Source organism: Nymphalis io, chromosome 3 (assembly GCF_905147045.1).
Source record: "Nymphalis io chromosome 3, ilAglIoxx1.1, whole genome shotgun sequence".
Lineage (NCBI taxonomy): Eukaryota > Metazoa > Arthropoda > Insecta > Lepidoptera > Nymphalidae > Nymphalis > Nymphalis io.
The window spans coordinates 14,079,566-14,096,391 of NC_065890.1; the positions used below are offsets into that span (position 1 = coordinate 14,079,566).

At 36.4% G+C, this 16,826-nt stretch overlaps 1 protein-coding gene across 1 annotated transcript in view; it reads left to right on the top strand.

Moving 5' to 3' along the window:
* The first annotated feature begins 398 nt into the window (after window positions 1-398).
* Window positions 399-16,826, top strand: part of LOC126781137 (trypsin-like) — an 87,135-nt gene continuing 70,707 nt past the window's right edge. The window contains exons 1-2 of the mRNA XM_050505963.1: window positions 399-656; window positions 929-1,140. Of these exons, the coding sequence (XP_050361920.1) occupies window positions 399-656; window positions 929-1,140 (470 nt within the window). The remainder of the gene's footprint in view (window positions 657-928; window positions 1,141-16,826) is intronic.

The following is a 16,826-nucleotide window of genomic DNA, read 5'->3' on the forward strand; positions in this document are numbered from 1 at the left end:
AAATTCCCGTTTTAAATTCGTCTTGATTTTCTTAAACAGATCTTAAAAAGGCGTGGCCGAGCTCCCAGTCATTACCGAGATAAATCACTAGGGCTGCTGTGAATTTTCTTTACCGCCCTCTTAATCCTCTTAAGGTGAATGTTAAAAAATAAGATACAACGTAAAGATGAGTCTCCGCTACATGCTATTCTTTTGTTTTACGTTAGTTTCAATATAACTCGTAACAGATAATACACATTGCTGATTTTATGGTAAAAATTGATTTGAATATGTTGGTAGGTATAAGTTAAACGTTATAAATTCTTTAATGTGCGAATTTGTTAACTGTAAGCGACTACCGCCAACTGAAAAAAGAGTTGCAACTGGAAATTTGTCGGGCCAAGGAACGAGCGAGGGAGATGTTGGCTGACCTGAATAGGGATCCATGGGGGCGCCCGTACCGAGGTGTGCGAGGAAAAGTTAGCACCCACGGCGCTCCCGTGACGGAAACGATGCCGCCAGAGCCTCTCCTGCGCCTGGTTGAGGAGCTTTTTCCCCTTCCGGGTGAGCATGTCCCTCCGCGAATGGCTCCTCGCTCCGTGATCGAAGAAGAAATTGTGGCTCCACCACAAATCACGGAACGAGAGATGGAGACGGCCCTTGATCGGCCCTTGACGGTCTGAGAGTCAGAACCACTGCGCCGGGTCCGGATGGGGTGCCAGGACGTGTTCTGCGAGACGCTCTGGAACACCTAGGTGGAAGGCTTCGGGAACTATTTGACAAGTGTCTTTCCAGCGAGCAATTCCCAAAGCTATGGAAAGAGGGCAAGCTGGTCTTGTTGCCAAAGGTGGGGCGTCCTCTAGAATCTCCTTTGGCATACAGGCCAGTTGTACTGCTGAATGAGACGGGCAAACTCTTCGAGAAAATTCTCGCTGCCCGTCTTGTTCAGCACCTCGAGGAAGTGGGACCGGGTCTCTCAGAGGCTCAATACGGGTTCAGGGCGGGTCGATCAACCATCGACGCCCTGAACGCCCTAAAGACCCGGCCCATGGAGGCGGTGGCCCGAGGGGACGTGGCCCTGGCAGTATCGCTGGACGTGGCGAACGCCTTCAACAGTCTTCCTTTCGAGACAATAAGAGAGGCGCTTCAATATCATGGGGTGTGAGTTTCAGGCAGCACTTTGTCCAACTGACCCCGAAGCTCATTAATGCCGCCGCCGACTTAGGCCGCCTCCTACCTAATGTGGGAGGGTCGGAATCATGCCGGCGATTATACGCCGGTGTACTGCGCTCTATGGGGCTATATGGTGCACCCATATGGGTAGACGCTCTCACCGCTCGTAATAGAGCTCTTCTGAGGAGACCGCAGAGAGTTATAGCGGTGAGAGCGGTACGAGGTTACCGTACGATGTCGTGGACGGCGGCGACACTTCTTGCGAGTGATCCGCCCTGAGAACTCCAGGCCGAGGTACTCGCGGAAGTGCATCGGTTTCGGATGGAAGCCAGGGCGAATAACGACCGTCCAGGATCAGCGGAGGTGGGGCGAATCAGGTCTGTAGTCCAACAAGCTCTCATTCGCAGATGGGAGGAGGATCTGGGATCCCTATCAGCAGGCCTGGCGACAGTGGAGGCAATCCGCCCCCACTTGAATCGCTGGGTAACAAGAAGGAGCGTCACACTTACGTTTAGACTGACGCAGGTGCTTACCGGACACGGCTGTTTCGGTAAGTACCTGCACGGGATAGCGAGGCGGGAGATATCACCGTCCTGCCATGAATGTGGTGCGCCACTGGACACGGCACATCACACTTTGACGGAGTGTGCTGCGTGGGGGCCCAAGAGGCATACCCTAGCGGCGATAGTTGGCGGAGACATCTCGCTGCCGAGCGTGATTTACGCTATCTTTGGCAACGAGAGGTGTTGGATGGAGATGGTCTCTTTTTGCGATAGTGTTATGTTGCAGAAGGAGGTCGCGGAGCAAGAGCGAGAGGCGAGGTCAGCCGCCGCTGATTCGCTCCAACGAAGAAGACCCGGGAGGAGGCGCCGACGCTATGCGCACCTTCTTCCCCCACCGTAAGCACCGCTGGGGTTAGGGGGGTACTCCGTACCCCGAGAACCCCCTAGGAATGGAGGCCCTCTTGAGCGGGCCAACCGTCGGTGCGTCACGGTAGGATGCGCAAGCGATCCCGTGACGCCCCTTCGACAAGACGGAGTGGGTACCGCTGGTTTTTTAGTGGGTATTCCGGCGCCTTCAGTGCCGGCTAGTCCCACATACCCGTTATCACGAAAAACGTTTTCATTTTACTAACGTAACTTTACTGGTTGTAGAGCTTTGTGCAAGCTCTTCTGGGTAGTACCACTCATCAGATATTCTACCGCAAAACAGCAGTACTTGGTATTGTTGTGTTCCGGTTTGAAGGGTGAGTGAGTCAGTGTAATTACAGGCACAACGGACATAACATCTTAGTTCCCAAGGTTGGTGGCATATTGGTAATGTAAGCGTTAATTGGTTAACATTTCTTACAATGCCAATGTTTATAGGCGTTGGTGAGCACTTATCATCAGGTGGCCCCATATGCTCGTCCGCCTTCCTATTCTATAAAAAAAAAATTTTCTCGTTGTTTTACTCCATATTTAGTATTTGGTTTTCTGAATTTTAAAAACAAAATATTTTTTATTTAAATAGACTTTAGACAATACACCACTGCAGGACGTCGCGTCGCGTCGACGACCACCTTTTTGAAGACAATTAGCTCAACTAAATTTGTTTTCTATCACAAAACGCTTTTTTGCTTAGCATAGCACTGCCAGCGGATGATCAGCTTTATAAGATTTTAAATCCAAATGGCTGGATGTTTGCCCGATTGTTGACCTGTAAAGGGATTTTCAGGGAGTACCTTTTGTTATAGATAAGTGGATTTACAGAACCTAGACAATTTATAAAGACGGCTTACTATACTATTTTAGGATTTGAAGTCAAACTTTTGTTTTTATATATTATTATGTATAAGCAGTAGAAAGATGAATATTTTCAGTGTATAACATATATTATGATAATTTGAGATATTCCCCTGACTCATAAGGAGCACCCTGTCTCAGACTTTAAACACTTTGCAGTACATATAAAACCTTTTTCATTTTCTGTTATGTAAAAAAAAAACTATTTTTAATATAATACTCGAAGCAAGTAGACTGACTTAAAAAACTGTTTTAACCGTAATAATACAATCGAGTGTGAAGTGCGTAAAATCTGGCTCTTAATAAAGTGAAAATATTATGCAGCATTATAACCAAGTAACTTGCTACGAAAACAAACATAATGATCTATCTTCTTATTGTACTTATGTTATTGAATGCAAACTATAATTTTTTCTAGTAATGTCTTTAAAATAACTGAGCTATATTTGAATATGTATGTTTACAATAGGATAAGTATAGTTTATAATGTATCTGCTCGGTGTTTCTTTAAAATGTAAATAGCAATAGCACGGGTCAGTGAATAATCTCTGGTGTAATAAATTTTATGTGCGATAAATACATTTGTTTTCGAAAAATAAAATATAAACGAGAAGCATCAACACAATGAGGAATCAGATCTTACCGTAAGCCGCCAAATATCGTTTTCTTTTATCTGTTTTTTAAAAATTTTTGAATAAAAATATAAAAGATCAAAACGTGTTCGTGAAAGTATAAAATTAGCGAAATTATACAAATTGAGATGTTATCGAGGGATTTTCGTGTCGCCTGCGCCTGCGCACGAACACCTCGGCTGCGTGCTCGCAATCAGAACTAATAAAGACAGGGTGGTCACAATACTGGATACACAACTTACATAGAATATTAACGAAATTATAAGTTTAGTAATAATTATACCAATAACTAATGGAAATTTACGTGCGTTTAAGTACTTTAATAAATTTGAGGTACGTGATCAATGTATATTTTTGAAATAAGAAGAAAGAAGTAAGAAGTGATGGTTTGTTTAAAACGCATGATAAGAAGAATCAGATCTTCTAAGTATTTATAACATCAACGTAACGACAAGACAAGCGTATAGACAATTAAACAACCTACCTATACAATATCGCATTTTTCAATATATATTAGACAGAGAATATACCTACGAGTTAACAGTATTGCAAGTTAAAATTGTTTAATTATTTATTAAGCATATATTATATTATATATAATATAAGTTTATATTTATAGGTGCATACCGACTTTCTATGTTATGTTTGTGCGCGTAGCCCATACAATTGTAGGTATATTCTAATGAAACTAGAACAACGGGTACCAATTGCGTTTTGTTAATAAAATAATAATTTTGTTAAGATAATATGCTAAGTCTCAGAAAAGGAATTAATCGAACGGTGATACCGACTGCGAACAGCTTGCATTCAATGAGCATACCTATCAAAAATTTTATTTAGCACAACGAATAATGTATAAGAATTTTTAAAACTCTCTAAATTTCCGTTACTTAAAGTTAGATTATAGCAACATCGATAATCATGAACGCAGTCTTTTGCGAAGTTATGAATAAATACAAAAAGACGACCGAAGTAGCATTAGATGTAGTTTTATCACGTTTAATTTAATTATATCCAAGCAAACAAGTTTAACATTAAAAACGACCTTAACAAGCAAACACCAGTTTCAGGTTTCACGAGATTTTCGTCAAAGTCAAAGGGAATAATCGTTCCACACTTTGGTACTTCGGTTCAAAAGTGAAAAGTTGGTGTGAAGCGTCAAGTTTGGGAGCTGCGTCAAAAATTCGGTTGCTTGAATATGTATGCCTCGGATAGTCGGGAATCTGAATCGGGGTGACTACGATTTCTGAATGGATAAATCAATATATAGTTTTATTTTTATGTTATAGGCAGGCGAATGAGCAAATGGGACACCTGATGGTAAGTGGTCACCACCGCCCATAAACATTGGCTATGTAAGAAATAATAACCATTCCTTACATTGCCAATGCGCCACCATATGCGCCTTGGGAACTGAGATGCTATGTCTCTTATGCCTGTAATTACACTGGCTCACTCACACTTCAAACCGGAACGCAACAATACTAAGTATTGCTGCTTAGAGGCAGAATATCTGATGTGTGTGTGGTACCCACCCAGACGGGCCTGAACAAAGCCCTACTACCACCAGGCGAACATTTTATAGCAAATAACAAAGCTGTTGCTCGGTTACATTTCCTTATTTATCACGAACGAAATGAACTACTGAGCTGTAAATGCTTACCATTGACATTACCACCGTTAAATATTCCTTATGTGGTCAATGCGTCTTTAACCATGAAAAGTAAGTCTTCAGTGTCTTGTACCTGTAACTGCATTGGCTTACTCATCCTTCACACTGAAAGCTATACAAATATAGGAAGGAGCTGCTGTTTGACAATTCTTTGTATAGTTTAATATAACAGCGTTTCATATGGATTTAATGAGAATAAAAATCATAGTATTTCTATGATCTCTGATAATGATAATGACCATCAAAATTAAAATCGTGGGTACCCTAGCCACAAAAATGAACTAAGCTTTTTTCGATGTATATCCGTGTTCTGTAGGTTTTGTTGTCGTTCTTTTTTATTTATGGCAGGACAGGCAGACATGCAAATTAACCACTTGATGGTAAGTCTTCGTGTAGCTCGATCTTTGATAATGTATTGGCCTTACATTTCTTTAGCAATGCGTTATCGTCTCTCAAACAATTTCGATATGTTTCTTATGCTTATAAAATCACTCGCACCCAGCAGTACTTTATATAATAAATCGTTACAACTTAAAAATTATTAAAATAAATAATGACTTACTTATTTTATAAGTAATATGTAATTAAACAATTAATAATAATTATAATTGATGGGTTTATGAGTTAAGCGTAGGCTTTTAATGAATAATGTGTAATTTAATAATAAGGTGTTGAAGTTGAACAGAATGGTTAGCGATCAGCTTAGAAGGCTGTGAATTCCGATTTTTTAATGCTTAGAATCTTTTTATATATTTTTTTCTCGCTGGAAAAACATATTTACGCGTTTCCCCCACTTAAAGTTAGGGGATATATGCGGCTCGCCAGCGTTGAAGGCATTGGAATACCCACTAAAAAACCAGCGGTACCCACTCCTTTTACTGGGAGGCGCCACGGGATCGCTTACACATGCTATCGCGAAAATACCTAGAACCCTACTAGATCCTAGGCCTGGTTTGTACTAAGCCTGATCTCGTCATGTGCGGTCTTGTCGGATGAAGGCCTTCGTAGGCTTCGTTTGGATTTTTTTATGAGTTGAATAGTTATAACATTTTTCAATTAATTTGTTTTTATTATATTACAACTGACATTATAATTTTTTTGTTTGTGTTTTAGAAAACATTCTGCGTACGTAACTAATTGAGAAGGATTTAAAATAATTTCCATCGCAAGATTAGTTGCCCCATCCTATTATCGGGGTTTCCTTCGTTTCATCCGCATTAAGTCGACCCTGTATTTGCCTCAACTATTCTACGATTTTAGTTCGTAACAGGGAAGTAAATAAACTCAGATGTGCTCTTAACGATAATCCCTCCCTATTGAATACGTTTCAATACTATAGGTTGATTCTTGACTAGCTTTCTAGTATTTTCCCTTAAAAAAAACTTATTTTGATGTGAAACATCTATTGGCGTGTCTTGGAGGTAAGACTGGCGTAAGCCGTAACTGCAAACGACATAACGCTTTCTAATACCGTCAGGCACTTACTGTCCCTTTGTGTGTGTGCGTGTGTGTGTGCGCGCGCGTATGCGTGTGTGTATATTTATGTATATTTCGTTGCTTCTCCGTGTGAGTATGTGTATTGGACACGTAGTAAAAATATGTCATTTAGATTTACTAATTAAAGTAAATACTGAACGCTCATTGGTCACTTATTGCTTCATCGGTCATCAACCAATTACAATTCAAACTAAAATAAAATAAGTTCATTTGAGTTATTACTTAATGGGAGGGGCGAAATATTACAAGAGAATTACAATATCTGATAAAAATATATATAGTTTTTTTTTAATATGTCTGGTTGTCTGTTAAGCTTTAATCGTGTCTTAGTTCAACCCTTCTAAGACAATACTATTTTATTGATAATACTCCTCAGTTTATCCAAATCGTTCTAAAAGATTACCTCATGTGTACCGGCTGATATTATTATCAAATAGCGCCGTCTAGCGCTGTCATGTATACACTAAGCCTTAATGCTATATAGAAATACACATTATACTCAAATATGGCTGGGTTCGAAATTATAGTCAAATCCAGCCATTTTCAAAGCCGACTCGAATTAGGATCGCCGGTTTAACGATAACTAAGTAGCTTAAGCGTATGACGTGTAACGAACGCATGATATCGTCTATCGATAGAATATACTCTTACAATAAATATTCAATATCATTGATTGACATCTAATATAGAATTTACATAAATATATGATGATATTCATTTTATATTATTGTAGAGTTAAATGTTCATATTAATAATAATAACTCACCACGTGATTGGTGATAAAAGCAGACATCGCCAGGAAACCAAAAGTACGAGTAAAGCTTAAGAGCTATTTAAGCTAAATCCTTAAGAGAAGAAGTGGCCTCGTCCAGCAGTTGGGCGTTTAAAGCTACCCGAAACCAAAAAATATTACTACTGGTAATGCTAAATGAACCAGTGTAATTACAACCATAAGGTCTATTTAATCGGTGGCGCATTGACTGTGTGAGTGAGTGTGTGATTTTATCTGGCTTTTCAAGAAAACATTAAAAAGCCTATCTGGCATTCATCTTCACGAAATATATTAAAGTTATTTGTAAACATTTATAAAATAAATTCTAACAAAACACAATTGTTGAGTTATTGTATAAAAAGAAAATAATCCAATCATTAGGAATTTATTTAAAACAACAACACATAATATAATTCCAAACAAAATGAAAACCACAGCAAAAATTAACCTAATACGAACACAGTCGAGAATTTATGAAAATACTTCTTAAAAGTTTGTATAAAATGTCAAAAGTTTACAAAGAGCAAGACAAGCGCCTCGTGTTTACGAATCTCGTGATTATAGCGTAGCTTAGCTGCAATAAAATAATTAGACATCTCCAGCGCGCACACATTATGACGCGCGGACTCCGCGATTTATAAGTTTATTCAGCAAGCTGAATAGTCACAATTAAATGTTTATACTCAGCATTTTGAAGCTTTTCGTTTCTATAAGGAAAAATAACATTTCAAGTTTAAGTCTCAAGCAGTGTTCTCTTTTAGAGTATTTTTATAGTTTTACTGATCGTACTAATATTATGAAGGAGTTTTGTTTGATGATCACACTAAAATACTAATCTGATGGATATGGTACTTTCGTATTGGGATTATTCAGTTTTAGGGCAAATATAGGCTAGGCTATAAGGTATTTGTTATATATAGTATTAAGATATAGCGTATTATATAAACGTAGACCAAGAAAGTATAAGAAATAGTCAGTCCGGACGCGTACCCAGCGAATGCTGCCAAAATTATACTGTTGTCCTGGCTGATTTTTTTAAAGTTTGATTATTAATTGATTGATGTTTTGCTGTTCTGATTCGGGAATTGAATTTAGGAACTTTGTTAAATATAAATTAGTAAAACTTTAGTGTTCATATAATAATATACATTAATTAATCTTTAAAATTAATTATATTTTCAAACATGAAAGAAACCAAGGCCCTATTAAAACATTTTTTATAAGACAGTCAAGACACCTTACATAATGAAAATATTGTAAAGATTGAATCATTCATTTCAAACACTATAAATTTCAATGTTTGCAGTACAAAGGTGGTATGGATACATAAGTATATAAAATTAAAAGTTTTTTATTTAAATACTTTTTTGACCTAATATATGCAGTTGGAACAAAAGGTGGACTTAATGTCTCGAGGCATTCTTTGCCAGTCAACCTTTAGGCTAAACAGAAATCCGTGAAGAACAGATATATATAATTTGCTTATATATAATCAAATATATATATACCATTATAAAAAAAATATTGTGCAGTCGAGGGACGTCATGAACAAAGTTCTTTGCGATATTTTTTCGACTCAAAACATGTTTTATAATGTGATTTTAATAAATTTTTTTTTGTCACACCAAATACGTTTCCACCTCTTTTATTCAACTCTCACTAATAACAGATTCAGAAAAGATTTAAATTTATAAAATAATTAATTTTTTTTTAGGAAAATAGTAATTTATTCAAATTTAAATATAAAATAGCGAATTATAAGTAATATTTTAAAAAAAACATCAACAAACTAAGTTTATTTATTGACAATTACCTACACAGAACCGTTATATAGCAATCACAATTTATTTATTATTATAGGTAGGCGGACGAGCATATGGGCCATATGTTAACCATTGCTTAAATTGCCAATACGCCACCAACCTTGGAAACTAAAATGTTATGTCCCTTGTGCCACTGGCTCACTCACCCTTCAAACCGGAACACAACACACCAAGTATCTGTTGAGTGGGTGGTACCTACGCCGATGAGCTTACACAAAGCTCTACCACCAGTAGTAGTACTTCTAATATAAGCAAACATCATTTAAACTCTATTTACAAGAGACATCATACATTGACAGCGGACATTTGCACTGTAATAATAATAATGTAAATATTGACAGACTGGTTGTCAAGACATCAAACCATTGACAGCTGACATTTGAACTGTAATATTGACAGACTGGTCGTCAAGACATCACACAATCGTCAGCTGACATTTGCACTGCCATATTGACAGACTGGTCGTCAGGAGGACATCGTCGACATCATTGACAGCTGACCTTTACTAAAGACAACTAAAGACCACATACAAATACAATTCAATTGTTAAATTTTAACGCATTCATTTAATTTTAGTCGCGGTACTTTGGTGGTACGGATGAGCTAATGATACATTCTGTCTATTAAAAATTCTGTCTCGATTTTAACTAAACTTTCATTATCATATTGACACTTGCTGCACAAAATTCTCGGAGATAAAATTTTTATTAATAAATATCTTGTTAATATTAAATTGTTATTCCATTAAAATTATGTAACATGTTGAAAATAGTATAGTGTAATAAGATATTTAATTAAAATGCACATAATATTAGTAATAGTGTTAGGTTTTTTATACATAAGTGATGTAAATAATACAAAGTGGTGATTTTTAATGGGAGGGCCTCATGCAGTGAATATGCCACGGGCCTCAAATAGTATGGCTGTAAAAAAAGTTTACTGTTCATTATATTGCTAATGCGCTACCAACACTGGGAACCAAGATGTTAATAACCTTGGGCCTGCAGTTACACTGGCCCACTCACCCTTCAAATTGGAATACAATAATAATAAGTATTGCTGTTTTGAAAGAATATTTGATGAGTGGGTGGTACCAACACAGAAAGGCCACCAAGTATTATATATGTAAGTGTAAATTTTCCTGTCACAAGCGTATCACCGATACACAACATTACTGCAATAAGTGGATTCCCCTTGGTTTTAGAACGTCTTCACGTTAATCCCTAACAATATTCCTTCCTCCCTTAGTCTCACCCTTACCCAATTATTTTGAAATTCAGGGAAAATCCATTTGTTTTAATTTAAGAAAAAAATAATAAGGTAGCATTCTCAACAAAAAAAAATTAAGATAAACGAAGCGAAAGTAAACAGCCCTTAATACACAAGTTAACAATCCTTTTGAAATATAATTCGAATAAATACTCAAAGTTCCTCGTCGTCGTCCTTGACTGGCTTGTTGCTGTTTGCCGCCTGCGAGACGCATATTAATGGCGTCCTTATTTTAAATCCAACTCGGATGTATAGCGGTCGAGTCGAATCCCGGATAAATTACTTAGTAGCCGAGTAGCCGGGCACGACCGGGTATATTTTGATATAACCGGATATCACGAACCACGCACTCGCCTGACGGAATAGATAATGAAGCTTCTATTTAATAAAGGGAAGGATTATTACGTTTTTAAGATCCGAAAAAATGTTTAAGTAAATCCATTAGCTTAAGTGAGCCCTTCGACTGGAAGGGGTAGGTCCTTCGAGCCCTTTATTAGTCGAAATGTTTTAATGGATATCTTTCCGGAAGGGATGAGATTAAGTTATAAATCATATTTACTAGCTTAATCTTCTTTAGAGACTTAAGCGTACGTCTATACTCTTGCTTTTGATGTCGTTGATATAAATTTAAAAAAAAATCTTACCTTATAGATTGTGATACTGTTATGTAAAAAAAATATAATAATTTTATGAAAATTTTATGTGTTGTGAGAGATATTTTTTAAACCGAACTTTGCAAATTATGTTCCAGCAGTTGGAAAAAAAAATTGGAAGATTTTTTTTTCTTGTTTTTTTATCTCTTCAAACTTGTTGTCCGTGCTTTATGTTAATTTTATACTAGCGACCTGTCTTGGCTTCGCACGCGGCGCACTAGTAGGGCTCCCATGACCGATGTCGGTATGATTTCTTCCGACATCTTCAACATTCATCGTCATAATCAGTCAATTTACACAAAACCCTACTGAATTATACACCTAAACCTGTTTCATGAATAACTCCTCCCAATAGTGAAAACCAATGCCAATTCGTTGGGTAGTTTTTGAGTTTATCGCGTTCAGAGAGACGGACTGATCTGTGGAGAGTCCCTACTCTATTGTGATTTAATGTTATTTTAATGATGCATGATGTATGCATGATTATTACAAGGTTGCATTACCGTCTCGCTATGAATATTACGAAGACCAATTTCACTTGAAAAAATATATTTATTTATATAGTTTTAGTTAAGAAGTAATTTATTTTTAAAATTGCTTTTTAAATTAGATTATCACTAGTGTTCATATAAGGCTCTATTTAATGTAAATGTATTTATTTAACAAAGTAATTAAGTCTTATCTAATTAGTTTAGTCCTCAAAGGAACTTTAATTTGGTCGGTAATAGAAGATTCATATTAAATGGATATGGTAGTTAAAATGACGTATACGAGTGCATACCTAATTGTTATTTTCTATCCTACTAATGTAAAATTGTAAAAATTCACTGAATTTTGTTTATTTAAGAATCCGCGAGTTTTTTACCGTTTCTTCTCGCTAGAGGCTGATTTCTGAAACCGTGCTAGAGTTACATATTGACGATTCAAAAACGTAAGCTTTACAAGAAATAGCTTACTTGAATAAAAAACATTTGATTACATTTGATTTTATTTACGTGGCTATATATCAAAATCGTTGTTTGTAAATAGGTAGGTAGTTAAGTTAGGCTACCCCTTTTTTTCTGGAATAACGCGCGAATAACCACGGGGACAGTGGGGGAAAGGCGTATGGTATGTGTGGCCCGACGCGTTACCCTTCCCGTCTTAACGAGGAGCGCCACGGGATCGCATGCGCATGCTACCGTGACGCTCTGACGGAAGGTTAGGCTAGTCCTACCATAACCTACCTATTTATTCAATCATAGCATGTGAGCTGTTGTAACTACAGACACGAGAGACATAACATTTTAGTTCCCAAGGTTGATGGCGCCTTAGCAATGTAAGGGTTGGTTAGTTTTTTTACAATATCTTTGGACGATATTGACCACTTAGCATCAGGTGGTTCAATTGCCAGTCTGAGTATTTTAAATAAAAAAAATAATGGGATAAATTATGTGTTAACTAATATGAACACGGGCAATATATTTTTTTATGTAAAATATATATTATAGCATAACTTACTAATTTAACACATATTAGTGATAGAAAAGGCTATGGTTACGACTTGTTCAATCGCTTCTATAAATGAAATAGAATGAAAGTTAAGTGAACGAATGAATGAAAAAAAGAAGTTTGAAGCAAGTGTACATGAGTCCGTATTCCGTAAGCATTGTCTGTCGCTTGCGATAGTAAAAAAAACAATTGAATTCAATCCGACGTTGTTTCGAACGAAATTCATATCATATTTTCGTATCAGAGTTGTTTGTTGTTTGTTGTTTATCGATTTCATTCGCTAAAATTTCAAACTTATGTTAATATTTCTTTAATAAAAAAGCCTTACTATACTGTACGGGATTATATAAATGGTAGAAGATTTTGGAGTTAGTATTCGTTGATGTTCATACAGGATATATAAATATAATCGTATATAATTATAGCTTAAACATTTTAATAACTGTTAAAAAGAGTAACTATTAAATTTCTTGCCGGTTCTTCTAAGTGGACTATGTATTCCAATCTGGTGGTAGCTTTATCATGCGTGTGCGTACGCACACATACATACGACACGTGCACACTTGCACAGATAATTTGTGGCATGATTGTGTGGCATGTGTGGCAAACAATTATGTAGGTAGCATATATCTGATTTATGTACAATTACAGAATGCACAACACTGACAACATAACTTACTGTCTAGTTTCTTGACAAAAAATTATTGTATTAGCAACTATTTTGATTAACTAAAAAAATCAATAAATTTAAAAAAGAAACTGATAGTAAAAAGTAAGGAATCTGATAAAATTTTTACTTAATTGGGGTTTCCATATAGTGCTATATAAAAGATTTTGTAAGTAATAAATATATATATAGGCATATATTATTAGCAAGATGATTAAAATAAAACATCCGTATCAATCTTGTAATAACTATAATTTTTCCTTTAATATTACTTTGAACGATGACACATCGAATATAAATTAAATTAATAACATAAAAACTGTTACAATAAAAATTATCAGATTTACAATTATCGGCAACAACGTATTCAAACTTTTATATAGTACAAGGGCAGGTAATACGCAGGGCTCGGCCTTTGTGAGCGTCTGTGCAACTTAGTTCCGGCAATGCCGCTAGATGGCGTTGCATGTCTTCTGAATCGCGCTATCAAGATTTTCGCTCAACTCACTGTTGCGTTAGCTGTCAGATATAAATTTATTTATATGTAATAAATATTACAAATGTCAATTTACGTACTGATGTTGGCGTCTAATTGTTTTGCATCGATCAATGGATCGGGGACTGACTTTTGAGCATATATAATTATATACATTAAAAATATTTTGTTTACTTAATTTTAGTAAGGTGACACTCAAAGTTAAGGGGCTCTTAACGTAAAATCGTAATCATCATTTTTTTATTGCATTATGCATATAGGTAGGATTATGTAATAGAAGATTTAGCAAATATCTTACTTGTTACGTGTAACTAACATGTTACTAGTCAGTTGTGCGCTAAGAATTGATTTGCAAAAGTCTATCTGTCCTAGACTTCAAGAATATGGCTACTCCTTTTAACCCGACCTTCTGTTATTTATTTATAAAATTGTTTCATTTTTGTTTCCAGCAAAATATATTAATGTAATAGTACTGTACAAGTATCAGACGTTCGATAGCGATCGTTTATGAGATATTCACACGTAGGACGGATTCAATTCAATAACTGTAAAATCAAACGATTGCAGAAATTGAAAAAACAATATCAAATGAGCTAGCGTCTTTTAATATAAGCGGAACAGTGTACATACTAGCGGTTGTACGTGGTATCGCGTGTCATCAATTGCGAGTTGCAAAATTGTATATTAATATAACAAACCTGTAAAATGTAGATGGTATTCTTGTCTTTTATACCTTGAATATTTTTACGTTTAATCATCGGATGGTCAATAAAAAATCAATTGAAAATTTATTTAACCAAAACAGCTGGAAGTGGAGAGTGTAAGGAATGCGTATTTGTATTGGAATATAAGAATAATCAAGAGATACGTTTGAGGAATTGTAAACTCATGTTGTAGATTTAGTTATTATTTCAAGAAATTAATTCTATCAGTGTGAAAGACTTCAAATAAAAGCTCGCTTGCATGACACGGTGCTTTGTCTGCGTATTACTCGGTGACACGAATGGGAGCGTGCAGCACTCCTCCCGTGTATGAATCACAGCTTGTTGAGAAAGAGTACAGATTCTCAACACACCCTTTAATCTTGGAACAACGCTCTCTTTTTCGAGATCTGTAACTTTTGCGCGCAACTCTACTTATAGTACCCAGGGTGGGTCTCCGCAAGAGAGCTCATGTAGGAAACGTGAAAGCGTCCCGATTAAATACACACACCAGCCTATAGACGCCGTCAAGTGAACCCAGCCGTAGTAATTTCTTTAGCTATGATCGTTAGCAGTGGCGTTGATAATCGCTTAACAGCATTACTTGTTTCCGTTCTGGTTTGAAGAGCGGGTGAGTCAGTGTAACTACAGGCACAAGGGACATAACAATTTCGTTCCCAAGGGTGGTGGACCATTGGGAATAAAGAAAAAAAGGAGGTAAGCCAAATAAAAAACTTTGACATTGAATTGACGCGGTATCATTGGTCGAGATCTTGAATATGGCGTCTTGATTCTCGGCGAAGTTGCTATCATAACTTGGGAGTAAAATTTTAGTGGATATCAGTAGTTCAGTGAAATAGTGTTGCGATATAACTAGACATATTAATCAACAGCTGTTTGTAGTCCGTAATATAGCAAGGCTATTACCAAATAGCATTACGTATCTCTAAGGTTTGTTTATCTTTACTTTTTCTTCGAATGAAATTAAAAAAAAAAACAAAAACACGAATTCTAATAAACACTTAAAGCGAGAAAATTAAAACAAAAACTACCGGGTTTATTAGCCAATACAGACAGACGCATACATTTTTATAATATGCAGTGACATAAACGTATATTGGCAGTGTATCGGGGAGTAATGTATCGGGATGTTAGGTGCGGGTGTTCCGTTACGAGCCCCCGGTCGGCTATTTCTGTTCACTGTTCGCGTTACGTGAAATTACTTCACCCGGATATAACTCAATAACGCGTATTGTACTTGCATTTTATTTACATTTTATTTATATACAACTTTAAATTACAATTTATAAAATATAACGTTTATTTTTTTATGTAAAATTGCTGTTTCATTCAGGCTTTATGCTTACGGTCAAAGTTAACCTGACTGAATGACGTTTATAAGTTCGTCATTGTATCTGTGACTAAATGACAGCTTAAGGTTTGTATTTTATTTTTCAATTCGTTCTAAGCATGTATACCTATAAACTCGTTGGTCTAACAGGTCTAAAGCTAACTTATAAGGTTCCGGGGTCCTGGGCTTAGAGACTCTTAACTCATGATGTCTGATGGCACCTAGGCGGGCTTCCACGAGTGCCACTAGTAACGCTTATATTTCTGTGACAAGTTTCAATCAAATCTCACATTTTAAAACAATGAACTAACGTTTAAAATAAATATTCCTAAATGAAAAATCGACATGACAGCTATTCTATGTTGAACATAACGTTCAACAATTACTGTAATATGTTCATATTATATACAATCGTAGATACATAAGAAAAACTTTGACGAAATACTTTTGATTTAAAATATGAGTATTGCAGTAAAAATAATTCCGAAACTTGTGCTCTTCACAAACAAAGCTTATTACGGCTGTATTTGTATGTCATACAAAGTTAATATGATAATATCAAAGAGAACTGGCTCATCTCCGACTCTTTTGTGAAGCGACGCTTTTTTATTACGATTTTAGAGTTCCGCATCGAACTTGGTGAACCATTCGGGTTACGTCACTTCGCTTAGTTGTAAAATGTAACTGTGTCCTGCTGTTATACAAAGGCCTCCTTAAAATATGCCCCGCGGACACCTCAAATCCCTTGCGCCGTGTGTTTCGGTGATAATCGCCACAGGTCTATTCGGCACGTCTCGTCCCGAACCGATTTATAAGGCGACACAGTTGCATCTCATCTCTCACAAATTCAGAGTGTACTTTGCATA